This window comes from Etheostoma cragini, chromosome 8 (assembly GCF_013103735.1).
Source record: "Etheostoma cragini isolate CJK2018 chromosome 8, CSU_Ecrag_1.0, whole genome shotgun sequence".
Classification (NCBI taxonomy): domain Eukaryota; kingdom Metazoa; phylum Chordata; class Actinopteri; order Perciformes; family Percidae; genus Etheostoma; species Etheostoma cragini.
In genome coordinates, this window is record NC_048414.1 from 13976913 (window position 1) to 14000871 (window position 23959).

Genomic DNA, 23959 nt, shown 5'->3' on the forward strand with positions numbered 1-23959 from the left:
ACACACACACACACACACACACACACACACACATACACACACACACACACACACACACACACACACACACACAAACACTCACACACACTTTTCAAAGTCCTGTAGTGTCCTTCACCACCTTCCTGGAAGCAGTGCTTTGGCCAAGTTGTTCATATATGCAGGGCCGGCTGCAGGTTGGAGCAGATAGCTACCCTGCAGGCTGCGAATAAACCCTCACTCTCACATATTTGGAGCCTCAACAATTTCTAACACTCATCTCCTCCTGGGTCACTCCTTGAATCATAAGCCCTGAAAAGTTTGACATTTGATCATGAGTAAAGGGTGGGGGAGAGTATGAACTCTGAGAGGCCTCATCAGTAGCAACACGGTTATTATTGCAGAAAAAGTCAACTCTACTGTAATGGCTGCTGAAATGGCTCTCTAGAGTGCAGGTCTGCTTGACTTTAGTGGGAAAAGAGGAGAGAGTGAGGAAGAGAAGAGTGGAGTGGGAGAGTGGGGTGTGTTATGCAAAGATGTTTTGGGAATTAAAGTAAGGAGGAGTTCTGCAGCTGTGATTCATTAGTATATTTGTGTTGCTAGGTCTGAGTTGACTGGACCATGAATGGACCCAGGCCAGGCCAGACCAGAATACTTCCTACTGGGACAACTGTTCTGCCACCGTATCTTTGAACGTTTTGCACTGTTTTTATACCAGTGCGTAGAGACTTTCCCATTAAATGTATAATGGATAAAGCCTGATTGTATTTTACTCTATTTATGACTCATAGTTGGTTTTCATTTTCTTATCTATTGAACATGAAGCTCCTACTGTATATGTTTTATGTACACTACTGGTCAAAAGTTTGGGGTCACTTAGAAATTGTCATTGCAATCCATTACGGACAGAATACCAGTTGAGATCAGTTGCATTGTTTTTTTTAACCAGGGCAGCAGTTTTCAGATTACATTATGTGCGTACACAATTGCAAAAGGGTTCTCTGATGTTTTCTCAGTTAGTTTTTTTAAATGATATCAGATTAGTAAACACAATGTGCCTTTGGAACATTGTTTGAATGGTTGCTGATAATGGTCAATGTAGATATTGCATTAAAGCCCAGCCACCCACTCAGATCAGCTGGTATTCTGTCTATAATGGAGTGGTAGTGTTTTGACTGGTAGTGTACATTTTGCAATATATTTTATTTTACATAATTTACTGCACTGGCAAACTGGTGAATGTGAGGAAGGTTTTTGGCCCTCAGCTGAGTTTTGTTTAGGTGATTTGATGTGGTGTTGGTGTAGGAAAATGTGCCCCTTGGGGCAAATTTTGACTTGTGACAATGAGCTATATGAATTACATTGACTTCCTGTGAGGCCATGAGTTACTAATGGTGATATTATAGTATGTTGCTGAGCAGATCATTTTAGATTGGTTAATATGGTTAAAGATTAGCAATACATATATTACAAGAAAATCATTTTACTGCTGTGAAATTAGAGTAGATTGACCATTTAACTTAATTTGCTAGATTTGTAAATGCAGTTGAAAGCAATATGATCCCATGCAATGTGGTTATACTTTAGAGAAGTTAGTTAGCAATAAATTACATTTGGACATGTAACTTAATCACCCTGTTTCCAATCATTTTTAGAGAGTCTCCCACGTTGTAAAAGTTAAAGTCAAGTAATATTATTAGAGCAAAGTTTTAAAGAAACCTGTTCCTTATGGGTGGTATGCTGTTGCTCACGGTGATATTACCAGAGGGGTATGCCCCTTTGGAAGGATCCTACTTATGTTGTTTGAATAAGTGTCTGAGCACCTGGTCAGAGCCTCAGGCAGCGGATGTGGCTGTGCTTGCTGCATGAATACAAGACTCATTAAGTTCACTGGCCTGCCAGGTGGACTACAGCTTCTCTTAGCACATACACACGTTGATGTATACATGTGTGCTTACTAATTGTTGCACAAATAAGACACGTTCACACACTTTGCAGGGACGGACATCGGGAGGACGAGCAATTGGGCTTGTAATCAGATTAACTAAGATATGGTTTCATTGTAACCAAATTAGTGATGCTGCAGAGTGTAGTATGTCAGGTTTTAGCCAGAGCTCCGTCACATTTGTGGTGGAGAAGTGACATGGTGCAATTGTCCCAAATGCAATAACTGAACTTACGTCATGCACATTAAGGACAGTTAAAAATAAAGATACTGTAGAAGAAGATAGACTAACGCTGGATGAAGGCCACACATGTAACTTCATGTACAAACAGAGAGAGGAAGATACTTCTGACTGGAGCTGCAGTTAAAATCCGCTTTTTGATCAGTGCTAATCTGTCCCACTCACTGCAGACCCTTTTTTTTCAAAGAAAAAACAAAAATGAAGAGTGTCATTACAAAGAGAGGCATCAGTTATTCCATGTGTTTTGCCAGTGAAATGAAACTCAAAGTTGGAATAATATTCATATCCTGGCAAGATATTTGCTTGTAATTATCATATTTACTATTTTTTAACTCTGTGTTTATTATGAGCATTGTACTTAAAAGACAAGTTACTTGACGGCCCACACAATAACGTGAAGGCCAGAGCATTGATGTGGTTAAGCTTAAATATGCATCTTCTTTGCCTTATTAAGAGCACTGTAATACATTGGTTGATATTTTGAGTTCCCTTCTCAGTCCAGGACAAAATAGGTAAAACAAAATGGTACAACCACAATAACCAGCAGCCTCCCTCAATTATCAATTATTATTTGTCATAGGGAGTTCACTAGCAAGAAGAAGGGTTGAGCATCCAACGCCTAGAGGTTCATTTAACAAAGTTTCAACAGCTAAATATGTTTTTAAAAACCATCAGTGACACAGCACATGAGAAAATCATTACTTTTCAACAGCAGCAGTCCAGATCACGTTTTGTCTCGGCATACTCTTCTCTGATAGGCCCGTAGTTCTTAATTTCCAGAGTGACTGTTTATCCACACTGTTTGCCTGGATCCTTATCAGCCCTAACAGTGTTTATAACTCCCAGTGGAGAATGTGTGGGAGATGGCGAAAGGAAGTGTGTGTTGTGACGCACAATAGTGTACATGTCAGCGAGCATATTTGATGTACTTTGTCAGACATGGGTCAGAGTGTGTCTAGAACATGCAGATTTTGCCAGCGATATCCTGGTTGTGGTTGTGCCGAGGAGGTTGTGTTTGTGCTCCACATTGTCAAGCGTCAGACTTGTGGTCTGCAGTCATCCAGGGGACACTCATGTTGAAGTTTTAGTGCTGAGCAATGAGTGTTCAGGTTATTGCTTCATTCCTCAGCACCAACGTTATCAAGAAAATTGCACGTTTTGCATTCCAAATCAGGAGCCCTTGTAAAAGTGTGACGAATTTACTGAGTCTAGATTGTAAAAATGTTCATGCAGTTTATCAAAAGTCTGCCTATTATTTAAGGTGGGGCTGCTACAATGAGTTTGTAGTTTTTGTGTGTATACAAGTGTGTTTCCATATGCTTTTGTTTGTGTGTCTAGTGCATGTGTGAGTGCATGTGCATATGCAAGCATGTGTGTAACCTGAGCTCTGGCCATCTCCCTGTGTGTGAGTAATGGTCCCTGGTTTTATTGGCCTGCTCCTCAACAGACTCTATGAGTAATCACATAATGCCTGCTCTGACGTCAGAGCTGTTTCCATGGTAACACAGTGCTCCCCACTCTTGGGAGGTACATTCATTTTTTTTCCCCCTACATCTCGTCCTATGTGCGCTCAAAGCTCCGGCTCCGGATGGTGACATTACTCCTTGAGCTAAAATCGCCTCCCCCTAATCTAAAGTTTCACAATGTGCTTGTATAATTAAAGGCAAACACTTTGCTCTGTTTTACCTTCAACTTCTTACTTTACTTTATTTCATCCCCATCTCTCTGTCTCACTATGAGCCTCTCCCTCTCTTACTTCACTGTCCCTATTTTAGTCATCCTCTCTTCTTCCCTCCCAGCTCTGTCTCTTTCATGATTAGCTCCCATTTCACTCCATGTCTTCTCTCTTCCACTTTCTTTTCTTCTCTACTCCAATCTCTGTAATGCCCGACAAACCACCTCTTTCCAAGCCAGAGTATTCGTTTTTCTCCCTGCTTTTCATGCACCGTTGAATTTTACTGAATGGCCGACCCCTCTCTTTACTAAAGGCTCTTCTTCTTCACAGTTTTACCTTTCCCTTTTTCGTTCCTCGCTCTGGTGAGAGGACAGGCTCAAATGAAAAGGAAACATACTCTCTTGAGTATCCATGCCTACATAAGATCAATGCAGCACCAGCCATCCCCCAGGGGGCCAGAGGACAGTCAAACAAGTTCAGGTTTAGTTTTTACTAAATAGAAAAAGGTTTATTGTGACAAATTATCACTTGTCTATTTTTTTATGGTTGCTGGAGTACACAGATAATCTATTCATTTGTTTGTAATACGTTTCACTTTCACATTTCAGATACTTTTTGATGTACCACTCCAATAACCAGTGTATATCTGTGATTCAAAGTTTATCAAAAGCTTTTGAAGTGTCAGAGTTTTCCAAAGACAGACTTTTTTTCAAGCCTGAAAACCATCATCAAAGTGTCAATAATCAAGCCAGCCTCAATCTCTAGCTAGCAGTGGCTGGTCTGTCTGGCTGGCCAAACACACACACAGTAAAGCTGTTAATGGCTCTGTGTTATGTCTGTTGTCATTGCTCAGAGAGACCGGGGCTGAAAACATTACACTGCCCTTTTCCAACCCATTTCCTTCCCCTTATGAAAGTGGTGTACTGCAGCTTAGGAAAGAGGTATTGCTGTCTCCCAAACCAGCGGTGATCTACTGCCGCCGCTTTGTCATGTGGATTCTCGTCTCCGTCGCTTATCCAGTCAGGAGTGTGATTAGTGGCTAATAATGAAGACTGGCTGGTTGTCTGGGTGATGTGTTTAGGCCTGAAGCAGGACCACTGTAATAGACTCTGTGTCTCTTTATGATCAACAGGGCTTGCCTCGCACAGGCGCCCGTCTTCATTTTCCTATCAATTAGACCCCAGTGGAAACCAGGTTATCTGACACAGGTGCATATATGCGAGTGTGACGTTTCTGTGGCTGTGTGTGAGAGAGGAAAATGAGGCAGGCAGAGGAAACACGAAGGGTCGTTCATGAGTGTGTGTGATTTTGTGCGGTTTGCCAGAAAGGCAGCCTCACCAGATGACGGCCATAAAAAAGTGCTGCCTTACAGCTCAGCCCCGAGTCATGGCTGGGTTTCTGGCTGACTTGCCCCTGACTTGTTTCTGAGGCCCAGGGACAGACAGAGCCATAGCCATTAGTGTATTGTTACATGCGACTGGAGTTTTGATCCGAGAGCCTGGCAGCACTATCGAACTATAACCCAATGAGCCACAGTTGAGGGCATTATTGCCTGAGGCGAGGCCCATTCTGCCTACACAGGTCCCCTGGTTTTTCACAGTTTAGCGTAGCACTGCCAGCTCAGCAGAGGGATCGAATCCAGTCAAGGAGGAGGACAAGGTGAGCATAAGAGCCAGGCGGGGTGGATTTACACACTGCAAAAAAAAAATAGAAGGTGGGAGAATCATTGTAAAAAAAATAGCAGTCTCGTACTGATTGATTGTTGAATAAGGTCTGGCTGCACTGCCTATCTATTCTGGGATAGGGGGGCTCTTGCTTGTTTCCTCAAACCAATCCGAACTGTCCTGGACAACACTACTTCTTGATAACAGATATAACAAGTGGGGAGGGGCATCTGGCGCATGAGAGGTGCGCCAGATGTCGTGCTTAATCTCAGCAATGTACATCCATCAAGCCAGACTAAAGAAATTGTTTGACAGTTTGGGAAATAAAGTTAACCGCTTCCTTGCCAAGAGTTCTATCAAAATGTCGATACCACTCTTGTATTTGTCTGTTAAATATAAAACTACAGCGAGGAGACGGTTAGCTTAGCATGGCATAAAGACTGGTAAGGGGAAAAATCGAGTCTCCTTACTCACCTATTAACATGTTATATCTCCAGTCTTTATGCTAAGCTAAGCTAACGTCTCCTGACTGCAATTTTATATTTAACGGTCAGATATGAGAGTGATTCTTATTTAACTCTCTAGAAGAAAGCAAAAAGTGTCTCCCAAAATACTGAACTATTCCTCTAAGAGAATCCCTCTAATCAGATATGCTGTTGTTTCACAGCCCATCAGTGTTAATCTACCAATTGGTATCACAGTGTTTAAATAATTGGAATGAAATGTGACTCGTGGAAAATGCACTTTTCTACTGAAAATATCTCCCTTCTGACAGCTCATTATTGTTGCTGTTATTAGTTCTGGAATGTTGTAGTCTCCGACAGTCAATGTTTTGGATGTGGGTTCAAGTTGGGTTGAAGTCTATCTGCAGTTACTTCCTTTGTTCTTGTCCTCAGTGTTTTACAATGTTACAGTAGCAGTGACAGCCAGATCTGAAGCCCTCCGTTCACACACACAAACCCCAAACCCCTCCTCTTTATCCTCACTGGTTGTTGCACAGATACATTTGCCTCAGTCTGGAGCAGCTGTACTAATCAGGTTGTACGGGGAGCAGAAATTTGTTTTGGGGTCTGTTTTCCATTAGATTATTGTGCACATGCACATTAAACATGCAGATTTTTCAGATGGAAAAAAATCTCCATTTGCCCAAATTTCCACAGTTTTTAACTCCAAGGTGGCCATTTTGTATTTACAAGTCTTGCACGGTACAGCCTTATCAACCATGCAGGAAAGCTGTTTATGGCTCAGTTTTATGATACCTCTCTTCTTGTTTACCTCCCAAATTAATTGAACTACTTCCCATCATACTGGATTATCCTTTCCAATTTGGCATTTTTTTAACCAACATTATGAAAACAATCTTGGCTGATGGTCATGATTTATCCAGAGTTGCAGCAGACATTATTTGTTTCTACTTTTACATGGTCCTCGGAAAGTGCAATTACAGCAATTACAGATGAGAAGCCACTCTAGCTTCAGGCTAGAGACCCACTTTGTTGGACTTTTATGGGATGTGAACTTATGCTGAACACAATCTTAAAACCAGTATTAATCTTCCTTTTCATTGTTTGATGAATTGTCCTGCCACTATTACTGATTGGCCAATTAAGAGAATAGTAAATGAGGATTTGGTCAGTGTAATGCCTGAGTGAGGTTAAACACAGCCTCCATCACACTCTCCATCATGTATTCTCTGCTCCTTCAGATGGTAGCAAGATGAGCCTGCTGTTCTGCGGTTTCTTTGGACCATGTCGTGAGGAGCAGAATGTGAAAGGCAAAGGTCTCAGCAAATTGTTTCCTCAGCTGTGCTGCAGAGGGGACTGTTTAGGAGAAGCTAAAAATTTCAAAGCCCTTTTAGAGTTGTGTTGTCTTAAACTTTCTCTGTTATGAGAGTTTTTGGGGCTTTCTACAACAGAATGCATTATGCTACCATATTATCCAGGATAGAAAATAATGTTTTACTGAAAATAAAGTTGCGATGGTGTTTCTTTTCCATTAATAATATCCATGATCAAAATGATCGTACACATGTGCAATATATAACCTTTATATACTACTAATTTGTTAAAAGAAACCTAAATGCTGCTGTGTTTTGTTCTTCAACTCACTTCAGTTGCGAGAGGGGAAAATGCCATTGTATGGGAACTTTTGCTAATATGTTCAGAACATTTTGTGCTGCTCTGTAGTTTGAGAAATCCGTAAGCAATCCAGCAGTAACGTTGTGCATGGCTAGCAGAAACAAACCTTCTTGAGCAGAAATTATTAAAGATAAGGGTCATTTGAATGGCAAGTTAAGTTTTAAAGCTTCACATTTAGTAGAAGGGGACATTTTGTGGGCCTTTATTTTCCTATGTGAGAGGTTAAACACAATTACATTGGTTGCATTACATTGTTACATTTAGCTGATCAAAGTACCTGTACAATGTTTCTGTGGCTGTACTGCACAAGGCCCATTGTTTTGTTTTGAGCTGCTCAAAAAAGGGATGTTTAGCTAACCTTTTAAGTGTAAAGTGGGGCACTACATTGTGTTTGTATTACCAAGTAATGTTACATTCAGGTCAATATAACCATCTGTTGTTGCTTGATGGGCTTGAGATTACCATTTTATGCTTTCACCATATTTTTTGAGCATACAGTACCTTTCTTTTTTCTAAGATTATTTTTTGGTCATTTTAGGCCTTTGTTTGTAGGACAGCTGAAGACATGAAAGGAAAGAGAGTAAGAGTGAGAGTGAAAGAGAGAGAGAGAGAGAGAGAGAGAGAGAGAGAGGGGAAATGACATGCAGCTAATGGCCACAAGCTGGAGTTGAACCCAAGGCCGCTGAGTCGAGGAGTAAACCTCTATGTACGCACTCTACCAGGCATACAGTACATTTGAGGTTATTCTGGAATATAATGTAGACAGTATTTGTTATTGCTTTCAAAAATTGAAAATTTACCCTTTAAAAAGTACATTAAGAACAGATAAAAAAATTGTGATTATTTTGTGATTAATTGCGGGTTAACTATAGACAATTAATTGTGATAGATTTGACAAGACAGGGTTGTAATGAACAGAAAGTAAAAAGCTAACATAACATCCAATCCTATTGATTACTACATGCCCTTCTTTACCTACTTAATTATTTAAATTAGGCCAACATACATGCGTTAAGCAATCAATTTGTTTGGGCATAGCTAGAAGTAGTTCAAGGGCAACCAGAAATTCTTTTCTTTAATCTCAACCATGTTTCTGATACGTGGTGAGTAACTGTTTAAAAAGTTAAATTCCCCACTTGCTTTGACATTCTGGGCAGTTCAGTGTGTTTTAGCCCACACCTTGGCAAAACCCATACATCAAACAGATAATTTAACACAACTTTACACACTATAGTTTAATCTAATAACTACATGCTGTAATGTTAGTACAGATTTAAATGATTCATTTACATATTGTATATTCATGATCATACAGTACATACCGTAAACTGTAGGATCATCATTTCTACTGTTGACCCCTACTACACAAGAAAGAAAAAAACAATACAATAAGCCACAGACACGACACCAAACAAAACATACTGTAGTTTAAAACTGACGCATTCATGCATATTTATGTAGTGAGTTGTTTGTTCCCTGTATCCATCTCCTGACAGCAGTTTTGCAATTATTTATGAATTCTATGTTTTAAGTGGAACAGGAAGACTATTTCAGGCAAAAGCTGTTCATGAGCATGCAACTGCTTATGAAAACAGATGGCAAACACAACGTAGAGCTTATTTATTTTATCAGGAAAAGATAAATATAGCAAACACAGGCCCAGTGAATGATTGCTGCTTTTATAATGTATGATCTCTGCTCCCTCTGTTCCTCAGCATCTGAGACAGTATCAGTGAGAACTGAGACTGATGAATGTGAAGAATGTGAGCTGACGTCACTGGACGTACCATAGCTTCAATCACGTGGCTAGGTAAACACAAGTAGCCATTTGGCCTGTTTGTGTGTGTGTGTGTGTGTGTGGGTGTGGGTGGCACCAGTGGCTCTGATCAAGAGGAACCAGGAGCAAAGTGTTCCTTCAAGAGAGTTTTTTCTCTGTGTTGTTGAATGTTACTTTGTGTATTTTTACTAGGATTCCTTCCATGTTTAAACAGCAGACTAACAAAGTTTTTTAACAATGTTTTTCTAGCTTGTGGTTTGCCTTAATGCTGTTCCAGCTCCTGAACACACATGCCTACATGGACACTATTACACATCTGAATGCCCATGCAGAGATGAAAACTGAGCCATGCACTACGTATATACAGGGACATACTGTATGCTTACTGTACGTCTATACACAGATAAACACACAGGCATACAGTGTAAACACACAAAAATGTACTGTAACTCACAAACATGCAGTTAAATTCTCTTATGTGCTTAGACCAGTTGGACAATGCAACTAAGTATATTTACTTTAGTTTTTACATGTTATGTGGCTGTGTTTTTTCTGCAAAGCAGAAGTTGGTCTAAACATGGCTTCAGTGCATTGTGCTGGTAATACTTACTTTTTCTTAAACCTGCGCTAGTTCATATTTTTATTTTGCAAATGTATACAATGACTCTGGCAATGTGAAAGATCCCACAAAGTTAATTATCACCTGTAGTTCATCTCTGTTTTAGTTTATTCTCGCCGCACTTGTCACCCTCTAGACATAGCAGGAATCTGTTTTCAGTAAACAAGCTTTGAGAAACCCACTGTACGCTACTTGCCCACAAATGTTAGTTAGTGACACAAAAGTTAGTGTCAAGCTGGTGGACATAGTGGAGCGTTTAGAAACTAAAGAGACAGGTATCTTCTTTTCAGGTTGGGGAAGACCAAAACAGAGCGCAAAAAAGAGTGAATATTGGACTTGGACTTACATTGGCCCGTTGGCCAAAAACTTTAACATGTTTTACTAACATGCTGTGTACTGTGTCTGCTTTGCTAATACGTTCATCAGCAACTTTATAATATCATATAATACCAGTGTTGTGTTTACAGTCTGTAATGCTTTGAAGTGCTGAAAAAAACAAGCTTCTTTAACTACAATTTTCAATGCAGAACTACTTTTTATTAATGCAACATTTTGGTATTACTACTTTTACTTAAGATATACAGTACTTCTTTCATTACTGGCTTACAAAACATATAAACACATATAAAGCATGTATCCATTTACACATTTACAGTTTGAAATAGATGTAATTCTGCAGGAGTCTTGCCAACAATTGCTGTAGGTGGTCTAGGAAAAGAGCTGTTGTCACTTTTCAGTAGTGAACTGCAACCTTACATCATGATATACCTTTGCCAAAGACATAACTGCCACAGGACACAGTGACAACATGTCATTACTGTATCTTTGGTTATTATCACATTGTACATTGCTGAGGGGAGCAGGACAGAGAGCTTTAAGATACTTTACATTGTGTACTGCTTGCCAAGCCTCAGTGAGCCCCATTGAGGGTGTGATTGAAGAAGATGGCTTTCTGTCACTCATGGAGCCTGTAGACAATTTCCCCAGAGAACAACCAGAATCTCCTATATCTTATCCCCCTGTTTGCTTTGCTCTAAGCCAGATTTTTAGTGTTGCTTTCAGCATGATGGTCCATTCCTAATGGCTATGTGCTTTGCTTCATATAGTAAAGCCCACCAGAGTGGGTCAAGGAAGGCTGTCTCTTGTTCCTCTGTACCTTCATGGTCTTCACAGACCCCTGCATTCCTTCTACATGGAGAACTAGAGCCCCCTGGGAATTCCACTGACAAAGCAAGCATTTTTGTACTAATGGCAGAAAACCTGCCCATGGGGCTAACCTAAACGTCTTCCTCTAGCCAAATCCTTCCACCTGCAAAAAGAGGAAGCAGAGATTTATGCCCCTACACAGGTACACACATGCTGTTTATTAGCGGCTGGCATTCACACACTTTCATGCACGCACACCCACACTTTGAATACATCAGTTAGTATATAGGTGCTGTCATGACTGTATGTTTATATTTCTACAGCAGTGATTTATAAAGGATGTAGGAATGCGATTGGAAGGCATATGCTTGAGCGGGCAGCTGCTGTCTGTTTGTTTACTGGAGTCCTGTGGGAATCTTGATGGGATTGTAAATGTTCTATGTGCAACTGAAATAGAGGGGGTGATGTGTGTGTGTGTGTGTGTGTGTGTGTGTGTGTGTTTGTGTGTGTGTGTGTGTGAGTACGTGCATGCGTGTGTTTGTGTGAGAACGTGCATGCGTGTGTGCGTGCGTGTGGTCCTCTCTCTGATGAGCATAGACAAAACACAGAACACAGACCTAGCTGAGTCAGGCCTGTGAATAAAAGATGAAATAATGTATGCACTGGAGGCAGCATGCATGCATGCATGAATTCCAATACTTTCATGACATTGCTGTTGACTGATCTCTGTGTTCTCAGGGAATTCTCATTCCGTGTTCATTGCATTATCTCATATGGAAACTTAAGTTGAATACTGAAGCTAAAATAGTTTAATGTCAAACAATGGTTTTCCCACGTAATTTATACTCTAAAACTAAGTTGATTCAAAAATTCAGTTTGGTTGCTTCGGTGCTCATGTCAAGGTCAAGTCCAACTTGTTTTGTATTTAACTGTTGTTTCATTTTGAAATTCCCTTTGACAAAGATGGCAATGACACATAAGGCACATTAAAAAGAGAATTTGTTTCCTTGATGGGTATGTAATTAGCCAATCAACAGGTGCAGTCCCCAGGGGGAAATCTATGTCCGACAGAATTAGTGACAGTACAAGTAATTGTAGGGTCATAACCTATTCACTTTACCACAATTCTTCAAAACAAGTGTGCTGTGGTCCTAGAGTAGTTGTCACACTGTGCACCGTTTGAATCAACTGTGAATTAAACCACACAAAGCTCACTGGCACCTTGCAGACTGAACAGAGCAGAGACTTGTAAAACAAACAAACAAGTGAGTGCTGTGTTCCCTTCTCAGCTCTCCAGGCCCCAGCAGTAATCCTGACTAGACCATTATACACTAATGGTGTTGGCATGCTGTTTTGAAGTGTGCTGCCAGGTCTACCCAGCCAGATCCCGTCTTTTTCACCCAGCTGAATGTAACCTAACTGCTTGAGAAGGAGTCGGCGAGAGCCCCCACAAATAATGTGACAAAAAAATGAAAGATGTTGCATTTTAATCATAAAACCACACGGTTAAGACTTTAAAAAAAATATTGTTGTATCCATATATTTTGAGGAGACTTTTGTCAGTGACACATTTTATGTCAGTGTGTTTGATAGTTTTTGAGGTCAGAATATGGGGTACTCCCATTGAGGGCCACCACATCCTTATGTCCTGTGCTTTTACACTGGGACATTGACAGATCTATCTCTGGTAGTGACTCAAACACAGGGTTTCTTTAAGGATCAGGTTAAGTCCCTCCCAGGAAACGTAAAGATGATACATCCCATAAGACACACTTCAGAAATTAGCAGATTCTGACTAAGAAAGTGTAAAGCTTATGGGAGGGGTAAACAGTGTGCAGAATCAGTGCTGATGTGTGAAATATAACATATTTGTGCATGTGACCGTCGTTAATGCACATGTAGGGGTGGTTTTCTTCATTAAGTGTACGTGTTTGCCTTGCAGGCTGATGCATATGACAGCGAATGTGAGAGACAAACAGCTTTTAAGTGAGCGTGCGCTAAATTTTTTTTTGAAATTTTCATTTCATTGCATACACACAAGTGTGTTCCTCATTCCCTGCACATGGCCCCCTCCGCTTTGGCAGCCTCCAGCGATGACGCAAATGACCCACAATGACTGACCCCCACGGTAAAACCTGTAAAACATTAGCCAGCTTGAATAGGAATGACTCTCCATATACTCTCCGCTCAACAGGCAGTCAGTGAAGGATTTATGATTGTCCTCCCAGTCAACGGCTGCTGTGCTTGGGGTGGATGTGGCAGAGGAGAAGGTGTGGCAAGGTTTTTAGAGTCACCTGGATGAGCCAGACAGTTTGAGTCAGAAATTTGTGTCTTCTTGTACCCAAGCCTTTCCACACTCTTTTCCTGCAGTTTTACTGTATACTGTACACACCCCTATTAAATCTTAGTGCTTTAATGTCTATTTTCCTTTGCCTTCTGGCATTACCATTGCCTTGTGTCCAATTAAATTCAGGACAGCTTATGAAGAGATTTTCCAAGGAGGATGATAGTTCATTTAATGAAAATGAAAAGTGGAAAATACAAAGCCTGAGAAAGTAAGAACATTATGGATAGAAAGAAGATAAAGACTCACACATATTAACATACTAAGTTTTTTAGTTTTTTTTAGCCTGTTGTAATGTCAGTCAAATGTATATACTTGGTATATGCTGTTTCTTTCCAAATACGTAATTTAGAAATCTGTAAAACTGACAGTTATAAAGAAAGTCTGTATCTACCAGGTTCACAAAAGGGTTCAATTATCAAAGCTTCCTGCACCCAAAGCTTAGGTAGCCATTCATGAAGATGTTTGAAGGTGTAGTAATATATAATATACTGTAATATATGACAAATACTGGTATTATGTTTGAGTATTATACCACCTTCTATTCTCCAACTGGTTCAGCAAAAATTCTTGAATCCTGTAAAAGTCCATTGTCATAATTTTCTTTAACAAAAAGGACAGTTTCTCAAAGACGGTCCCAAGAAAACACTGCTATATGACACTAATCATGAGAATACCTCCACCTGTGGGTGCAAAGGAAGATTACACCTCATTTTCAAAGCAATGATGTAAGGGTCAATGCCCGACGTGTTGTCAGACGCCTTCACTGAGACATCTCAAAGGGCATAACCCGCTTATAACATGGTCACTTACCAAATTACATTTTTTTTTAATTTTAATGCGTTTTGCAATAAAAATCTCAAGTTTCCCTGGTAACACCTGAGTTTTACTAATACCTGGAACAATCATCTCAATCCCATAAGGTTCTTATGTAATGCAAATGATGTTCACTGCTCCAGTAAATGGGACAGACCTTTGTTAATACATGCCAAGCTTGGCAACAAGAGATATTTATAGTCCACTCAGCTCATAGAACCCTTTGGCTCAAAACATAACGTGCCAGAAAACTAACGTTATGCAAGATTTAATTTCAATAACATGACATCTGTCCGGTTGACAATCAGTAAATATAACGTGACAATATGTATAACAACAAGCTAGCTATCCAGCCATGTCATTGTGCCCAAATCAACATCCAGACTTTCATGAACAAATAATCTGCCATTTGTATTGTCGGCCACAGCTTGAAATAGCTAGTTGATCAGCGAATGGGATATGAGATGATCGCTGTGAAACAAAGTCAGTCCAGAGGGACAGTGTAACTTACTTCTTGCAGCTTGTGTACAGTCGCCATCCTGTGGTGTTCAGAGGACGAGGCACTGACGAACAACACTTAGTGTTGTTAATAACATTCAGATTTAGTTTTTCACTTAATGTAGTGCATTCATTTAGAACAGTTAACAGTCACTTTCACCAGAAATCATTAGTAGGTTTCCTATATCAATTTTTAATTGACACCTTGCAGCCAATCAGAATTCATTATTCACCCAGGCCATGGTATAAGAACAATATAGAGTTTACTGTGGCTCTAACAGCCATGAAAGTGAGTACAAGGATATTTGATTGTTGCCTTCATGGTGTCCTTACATCTAAACCGCTGTCATTTCTGAAGCCTTAATATAGTGAGACTTAGTCGAATCTGACCTACTTTCTTTTTGTCAACTGAAATGGAAATGAGTGTGGGACACTATCCGAGTTAAGCAATTCAGACGTCAGAATATCTTTGACAGAGAGCAGTGATAAAAGAACAAAGGAGGAATAAGCAAGAAAAGAGAGACCTTGAGGCAGCGCGTGTGACTCTGAGTGCATGTGTGTTTGCATTACATAAGTAGGCATATGTGTGAAGTCATGACTTTGCAGATCTGATTGTAAGTGAGAGCAGAGTGAGTTTAATTGGACAGAGAGGTGGTGCATTAAACCCTTGGGTCAAGCTGATAGGAAATTCTGCAGACTGATCTGCTGGCCCTTCAACACCGCCTTAATTAACCCAACCATACTGTAAAATCAGCACTCTTCTCTTATTGTATTCCCTTCCTCCAACCAGGATATCTCTAGTTACTTTATTGTAGCTGTGTCCTAAATAGACACTGAATTTGGGTCCCAGTAAATCCAGTGCACTAACAAGCTAATACAGCTACAGAAGATCTAAGTAGACACACATCAAATCCACTCACATGAAGCCACTAATGAGGGACGAAATAGGACATGGGAGGAATAGAAAGAGGGAGGCAGAGAAGAATGAAAGCCTAATCATGAATGAATGATTAAGAAACACTGCTAGCACTTATCTTGCACTGAGCTATAATCGGACGAGGCAGTTTCCGGTTTCCTTTCATACCGATCCTGAAAAGTGCTCAGTTGTAAGTAGTTGACAGAGGATCAGCCTTATTACGAGGCTTCAGGTGAAAGTTTAGCTTCACTGTGGGTGCTGTAGCTGTAGCTCCTGCCACTTCACACCCACAGCGAAGTGGTTCTCAACTGGTTACTGGCGGGAGCAGGTCAAACAACAAGCATATTCCAGTAGTTTGTTTGTGCTTTGACACCATGATGTTTACCCAGCACCTCAGAGGCATGGCAGCTTGCTGTGGGCTGTGGCTTGGAGCAATGGTGGTGGACAAGGGTTGGCTGCATACTGGCATCCACGCTCCTGCCCTCTTAACACTCTGGGTTAGAGAAAGGCTGGGAGTTTACTTGGCTGGCACTGTTTTAAGTTATGAGAAAGCGCCTCATTTACAGAGGGCAGGCAGTCGGGCATATTTTGGCTGGCTGCTTTCTTTGCACGTCTGACATTTTCACATCATCTACTAAGGAGTAGCCTTCTTTTTATTTACATTTATGCGCGTAAATCTAAACAAACTGTCATCAAGCTGGACAGTAAAAGACAGGCTTTCTCGTACTAAGACACAGGTTAAGTGATTCCATCTTAAAAAGTTAGACATCATCCCTGATGTCTAGATCCACAGTCCTCGTTTTAGGCAAAAGGGCATACTAATGTATTTATAATTACCACATTCGGCCGCGACTAATATGTGGTTTCATCAATCTGAGTAAGCCAAATTCAGTCTGTATCTCAATCCTGGTAGACGTGTGAAGGTTATTGCTATTTTAATCTGCAACAAACCAAACTCCATCCCATCACAGTGACGTTGAATGGAATTTTGTTTTTGGTGCTCACACCATTGACAAATGGTGTGAATAAATTCAATAGCAACAGGAACAACGTCTGGGTGACTCACAGTGTGCGAGCTTTACAGGTACAGAACAGTTCCAAAGAAAACTGTTGACTGTGAAGTCTGTGGTCTATCCACAGTAACCGGGTCCGGGACATTGTTGGAAAGACACATTGCTGTTGACGTTTTTAAATATTATTCTCTAACCTTATGGGCACCATACTGGGTTGGAAGCAGTGATTCCCAACCGGGGGATCTCGAAGCCAAGGGGGTACCACAGCAGTTGGGATTTGAAAAACTAAAAGTGTGTGAAAACTAGTTAGCTAGTAGAAACAGTAGTTAAAAATAATGGTTCAAACATCCAGTTACTGCTACTCCTAATGGTATGGATGCAAACTTGAACAAAACCACTTATTTTTTTGTAATCAGTGTTAAAAAACATCCTGTTTAATATCAACATTCTAATTGACACATTTGAAACATGACAGTTTTTGAAGATGAGAGGGCCAATTAGCTCAGTATTATTTTCTCATTTTTAATTTTTTTATGGAAAGATCCCTTAACTTGGCTGCAGCTATGGCAGTAATAACATGTTTGTTTCTTGAGAGTATTCCTCTAAATAATGAAAGTATAGCAAATCTCCAAAATATGTTTACAATGGAGCCAGAGTCCCATAAGAATGTTTCAGACCTTAATGAGTGTGTTGTGTTACTCTGGTAGATATTGCGCAGTGATTGAAGGACATACGTCCACTTTCATAGACACAAAGCATTTTTTGTCTTTGCTATAAGTAATGGAAAGCCACTGCTAAACCTGTATTCTTCTGAGTTATTGTGTGGCATAATAAATCTAGCAGAGGGTGAAACAAAGGGCATAACTTCTACAAAGTTGTTATTTTTCCCAGTAGGTGCACTGGAGCTTTAGGACAAAAACAAATCCATTTGGAAATTTTACTGCTTCGGCTGTGTTATGCTGCCTGGAAGGTTTCCATGAAAAACCAGGAGATATCTAAGAAATCATTCATGTGTGGTTTTACCTCTTTAGACATAATATTGGCAGTGAACTATCATATGCTTTAAGTACTCTACTCTGTTCTCTTGAATCAAAACAAGGTAATAAAGTTTAAACAAGACTTTGTTTTAGCCATTATTGTTTGCAAATGATTAACTGGCTTAAAAAGAAGACGTTTCGCCTCTCTTTTTTTGCATAAATAGTGACATGTTTTAGCCTCATATCGGTTATTGTTTACTGGGTTTCTTTGACTCTCGTGATTAATAATGTTCCTTTTTGTCATTAAAGAAAAAAGAGATGATGTTTGTGCTACAGTAAATTATTGTTTATTCTAACACCTGTGGTTTGAAACTTGAAAGCACTAACTCCAAAATTGTGTTTACTGATTTTCAAGCATTGGTAAAAAAAAACATTCAAACACAGTGGCACCTGACTGCATCTACTGTTTGATTTAGCAACTGAGTGGCACACCATCCACATGTATTTGTTGATCAAATTGTTTTGAGCCAGTTTCAGAGGAAATTAACTCCACTGTGGCCTGTAAAGTCACTCTGTGCAAAAGGGCGATCTACTCCTCTCAAATTTTATGCTTAGCTTTGATTTTGTGTGGTTTTTTTGTTTTGGCACATCAAAGTGCACATGTAGACTTCTGTGTAGTCTGGGTCTGTCTCTCAGAGCATGGAGATGAAAGGTTGGGTTACATAAGGCCGTAAGACCGAAAAGGCTGTTTATGTGTGTGTGCCTGGAGAGCCTCACTGATACTAGGACCTTCTAATGGAGCAGGACTCCACCGTGACCATGGAGGAGGTGCTGCCAGATCCGATGCTGCAAAAGCAAAACCTGCTGTCAAAGCAGTAAAGAATAAGAAAAACAGCTCACTGGTTGGCTAATACTATCATTCACACTCATTTACATTTAATACATTGGCCTTTTACATGATTGATTGCTTGTTGACTTTTTTTCCCATCTAATAAGGTTATTTTAATGCATGAGAAGGTACTGTATGTGCACGCTTGATAGAGCTTCAAAGTGACTCACAGATATTATATTAGATCATGCTGATGTTGGGAGAATCTAGGCTCTTCATAGCTGCAGTCCTCGGGCTAGAAAATGGAGAATGAGTGAAGATGTTTGTTGAGAAAAGGCGAACCCCTCGCACTGCACTGTTAAAAACCTCTTAAGTATCAAACTATGGAAAACGCTGTACTTACGTTGTACTTATTGTGTTCTGTTGTATATGTGATTGTTATGATGGTGACCTTGTTTGTAAGGGTCCCTACAGTTTTGTGTAGCCATTACCAAAATTCAAAACACAGGATTTAAACCTGCTATGACCAATATACAGTACAAATATACCTTTGTTTTTTACAGTCAAAAATATACAAACTAAACTTACTTATATTGAGGCAGTTAACAGTTACTTAACTGTTTGTTTAGAACTAAGCAAGTGTTGGAAAACACTCGTAGTACTGGCGACCGAAACTCACTGTTTTCCTAATGTTTTCACTCACAGCATGACACAACTCAATGACCTCCTCTGACACAGTAAATTACACCAGTGTTATCAATTTGGCTCTTATACTGAGCCCCTTGCCTCACTGTGTGCAGCAGCAATTTGTCACAGCGACATGCTGCATTTCTCAGGGCTTCTCAGTTCTGGGGCAGAAAGCCCCAACATAGGCGAGGGGTGGTTTAATGTTGACCTGGCTCTCCTGCAACGTGTTCACCAAAAAAATCAGTGACAGAGCTGCACTGATGCATTTGGTGACTGCCAAGAAAGTAGAAAACGGGTTTACAAGGCCTGTGGGAGGACACAGTGGCTGATAATTAGACAGCGTAAAAATCCTCAGCCTCCACCAGGCCTTAAGGCAGTGAATAGGAGCTAAAGTAAACCAAACTTGACTGTGAAATTGTATTAAACGCCTGCGTTTAATGGAAAGTGAAATAAAAAGAAGAAGTCTTTTTTTTTGCATCTATGAGCGTTTCCATTCCCACCACACATCCTTGACTCTCTCTTTGCATCGACTTTTTGCATCACCACCGTTGCTCATCCTCTTTTCTGCTACTGCACAGTATATCTCCATTGTGGTGTTGCCTTTGTGAGGGGGCACTGTTCTGTTTTAGGACGCTAACAGGAACATGATGTGCAGGACCGTGGTTTGAACATGTCTCTTTTTTCCCACAGATGCTCCCCCGCTCGGATTGGGACCACAAGAGAGGCTCCCGAGGATCACAGGTTAGCATTGTCCACACAAAAAGAGACTTGCTAGTAATGACAATAATGATACACAGCTTACAGGGAAACACACACACACACACACAGGAACTAGCTCCCTGATCTCCATCACTCGCCTACACACACCTTATAAATGACGCAAATAGCAAAAATCCTATTACTAACAGGGCTGTTCACAAACTCATTTTGGCCCTGGTTAAACAGCATGTCCAGAGGTATCACTTCCCACCAGAGTCCTTGTCGAACTCTGTTAGTCTAAAGGATGCAGGTCTGTAATTTGGATTTAAGGTGCTGCACAAGCCATTAAAGACCAGGGAATTGAAACTAGACAGGCTTGGACACAAGGGGGCATAGCTTGTAAAGGGCAGACACACACAGCCACATCCTTGAGATTACCTTGAGATTAGGATGTGTGAGTGCAACCGGGAATTTGTGCATTGAGCTGCTACAGAGCCATAGGGCAGGGCTCTGGAGTACAGAACAAACTATGTCCTTGGCGTTGACAGGGCCATATACAGTATTTGTTCTGTACTACATGTTCTGCTATGAGGAGGATGTCCTTGAGAAATGAATAGACAACGTGTCTGTGCTGACACTGTATGCTCGGGTTGCAATAAATGCAGAAGAAGTTGCGGTTGGTGGGGAAATTAGGGGTGTTTTCATGAAAAGCGCAGGATTGGGCTTGAAATCAAATTGCACACTGAGACTCATATCGTGGTACACCCAAAATCAGCCTTACAGTATCATCCCTTTTGAGCGGAGACATTTTCAAATAGCATGTTACCCTTTAAATATTATCCAAGGCTCATATCAATTTGTAATGTGGGGTTAGTAGGCAAGCACATATTTTTTGATTGATGCATTCCCTAAGCTGCCATTTAGATTCAGTAGTGGTCAGTTCAGTCTTTTTTTAATTTGGATTGGTGCTCTGCGTTCGTCAATGGAATCCTGTAATAGTCCAGAGACTGAGAAGACGTGTAAGAAGTCAAGGCTTGTGTTGGCATCTCTCTCCATCTCGTGGCTATTTTCCCTTGGCTCTACTCTCTTGTACCAGGCTGTTTGTCAGAGAGGCTGGTAGTGCATTACTATGCCATGGCACCTGGTAGACGTAGAGTGTGTAAATCACACACTCCACTCCACTTTAGCTGGTGACCAGAGCATTTGAGTGATCTCCACTGTGTCATAGTCGCCAACATGCACACATTAGCAAGCTCATTTTCCAAACTGCTTCTTTTTTCTATTTATTTCCCCCCGTCCAAAGCTTGCGGTGGATGTTTTAGCTTAGGAATTGACAGTGAAGTTACGTATGGAAAGAGCTATTTAAATATTTGTATTCCACTTGAAAACACATTGGTTTTGGAACTTAATTACAAAAAAGTCTTGAAGAGTGGTTTGTGAGGCAGACAAGCCATGACATTGCAATCACGTTGAAGTTTTCTCAAAATCACCGTGAGCAGTTAAGATCACTGTTTCCTATACTGTGGGTTTGGGAGTTGAAAAAAGGTCACTGCCCTTTTTCTGGTTGGACCCATCATGACAGTCTAGTAGTACTATTGTGTCCTGTGGCAAGACTACATTTGAGGCTGGAAGAGAAAATATACTACCTGCAAATTTTAATGTTCTCTGCCTGGGAAATATTTGAATCCGCCACAAATTATACAAAAGCATAAACATTGTTAAACTCCTACTTTTTATGACGTGCAGCAGTAAAACAACTCTGAGTTGGTGCTATTTCTCAGAGAGAAAGCGAGGAATAGAATTACATTTTAACTTGGTTTTATTTATAGACTACCTATTTAGTTGGCAAGATTTTAGAAACTTGTGACTTTTCCCGCTGCAGTGCTGATGATGGTTATATGTTTAACCACTTGTATCATGCGGTAACTCCTTGCTCACTTATCGCCCAGCATAAGCTATCTGTTTTACCTCATTCATCTCTTTTGTTTGCCCTGTCTTTTATGCAGGCATTTCTTGCTTCTGCCTTTACCAATCTGTCTGTCTCTTTAGCTTTTTTTATCTTAGTTGGCTCCTTTGTTGGAATCAAACACCCTTAACTATGTGGAAGAAAAAACAAACCTCTCCTTAGAGACGAGATGGCTACATGTAAGGGGTCGATTGGCTTGATCTTTCCCAGTAAATCTTTAATGACGCAGTTATTGTTTTATTTTAACCCACACACATTCCCCAGCACACCCCTTTTTAATAAAATATGTAATAGTATGTAATTGTGTCATGGCTACATCTGAGGACCTGGCTCAGCACAGCTTTGGTCTGAGCTGACAGAGGGATTGTGAGGGGAGTTAGGTTGCGGTGGTGGTGGGGGTTTGGTTAGGAAGTGGAAGGGGCAGTGCTGTTGGGTGTGGTTTTGGCTGTTGGAGCTGAGGCAGGGAGCGACCAGTGTCTCAGTGGAGGTTTATGTTACCGTTCGGCTGTGATTCACACTGCATCACTGCTCTGTAATTTTGAGTAGAGAACATCACCATCTCCCAGGTTCCTCTTCAGGTAATCCATCTCGACTGATCCAATCAGGGCCATTACACTAACTGCACGGCCACTGGAGTAGAGAAATTGCACTGTAATGATTTTTCAAACATGCAGAGAGTTAAATTAGATCAATCTACAAAAAAATATTGAATGCACTTAAGTCATTTTTTTAACTATATCCCCTAACTTTTTGCTCAACACATTCCTGTTTTTTGGTTTGAGGAGTTTTGCAAGGGGTTATTTGCTAAATAAGCACGCCAGTACATGTATCTGTGTGTGCTTTATAAAGAGCCTGAGTTGCTTATATTGTTGAAATGTGTTTACTAAGAGAATCAAATATCTTTCATTCTCCAGTAGGCCCCTGAGGCATTTGTCCAGTATCTTGCTTTCCTGTGGGATACATTATACTCTCATCATTTCACAATTTTAAGAAGTCTACATATCACTGGTATTTTACAAGAGGCTAAGAGGACTGTATGTTTAGACGAGGGAACCGAGGGGTTAAAAGTGCAGAAAGTGGACCGTCTCAAAACATTTCAAAAATGTGACCTCTTTGACTGTGTATTCCATTAATTATCATCATTAAACAGAAGGATCAACGATTTATTTGTTGCACCAAATGCACTTCATCTGTCTTCTGCAGTTATTGGCAAAAACATGTGGACACTGCAGGAACACGAACAGTCATATTTCCATCACTCAGTGTTGTTGCAATGTCAATGTTGCTGGTGTTGTTTGTACGTGTGATGTTTCAAATATAAAAGGCACATTTTGTGCATACATACAGTATATCCAAAGTTTATGGTTCACAAGTTTAAATATTGTAGATGTGTGTATGCACACCAGCATTGAGCAAGTCATTTTCAGCCTTTTTTTTTTTTTTTTTTTACATCATATCACGGGAAATTGTGGTTTGAGTTAGCCATCGAAAACACACTTTACAATACAATTTTCACACTAAAAAAGCCCCAAGAGTTATTTGTAAATGTTATTTGATCAATCTTTGGTGCACATTACTGCAGCTAAAGCTACATATACAGCAGACTAGCGCGTTGAGTACAGAGAAGCTGTGTGGACAAACAGCTTTTCACTCTTCAGTAGTGATTGCTGGTTTGTTTTGACTGGCCCTTGCTTTGGTTTACATGAACTGCTGCACGGGTGATAATCAATGGCATGTCTATTGACATACTGTTCCCAAAAGTGTTCACACAGGTAATTAAGACCATGGATCATGTACCCTGTTATTATTCATAGTATAATGTCATAACAGAATGTTCATGCATGTTTTAAAATATGACTTAGCTTGTTAAGGAGCCATAAAAACTGTTTATTAGTGCTGGTAGTTGGTTTTTATCAAATGCAGCATGTCAACAAAAGCTTGGGGCTCGTGACCAAATCTCCCACAGATTTTTGGTAAATTTGTAACCAGAGGTGCTTGCACAGGGGCCGGATTAGAAATATCAGTGGGTGTGT

At 40.4% G+C, this 23959-nt stretch overlaps 1 protein-coding gene and 1 long non-coding RNA gene across 4 annotated transcripts in view; one reads left to right on the plus strand and one right to left on the minus strand.

The window, feature by feature from the left end:
* The window catches only part of LOC117949114 (cGMP-inhibited 3',5'-cyclic phosphodiesterase A-like), a 63680-nt gene that overhangs the window by 15642 nt on the left and 24079 nt on the right, over positions 1–23959 (plus strand). For 2 of the 3 annotated variants that reach the window (XM_034879134.1, XM_034879135.1), the window contains exon 2: positions 19952–20002. In XM_034879134.1, the coding sequence (XP_034735025.1) occupies positions 19952–20002 (51 nt within the window). Of the gene's footprint in view, positions 1–9354; positions 9450–19951; positions 20003–23959 lie in introns of all 3 variants that reach the window. The other variant, XM_034879136.1, reaches the window with a different exon arrangement.
* Positions 1547–8194, minus strand: LOC117949115. Its single transcript, XR_004657624.1, has 3 exons — positions 8070–8194; positions 4715–4720; positions 1547–1557 (listed from the first exon to the last, which is right to left on the minus strand). It is a non-coding gene; the product is annotated as an uncharacterized LOC117949115 (long non-coding RNA).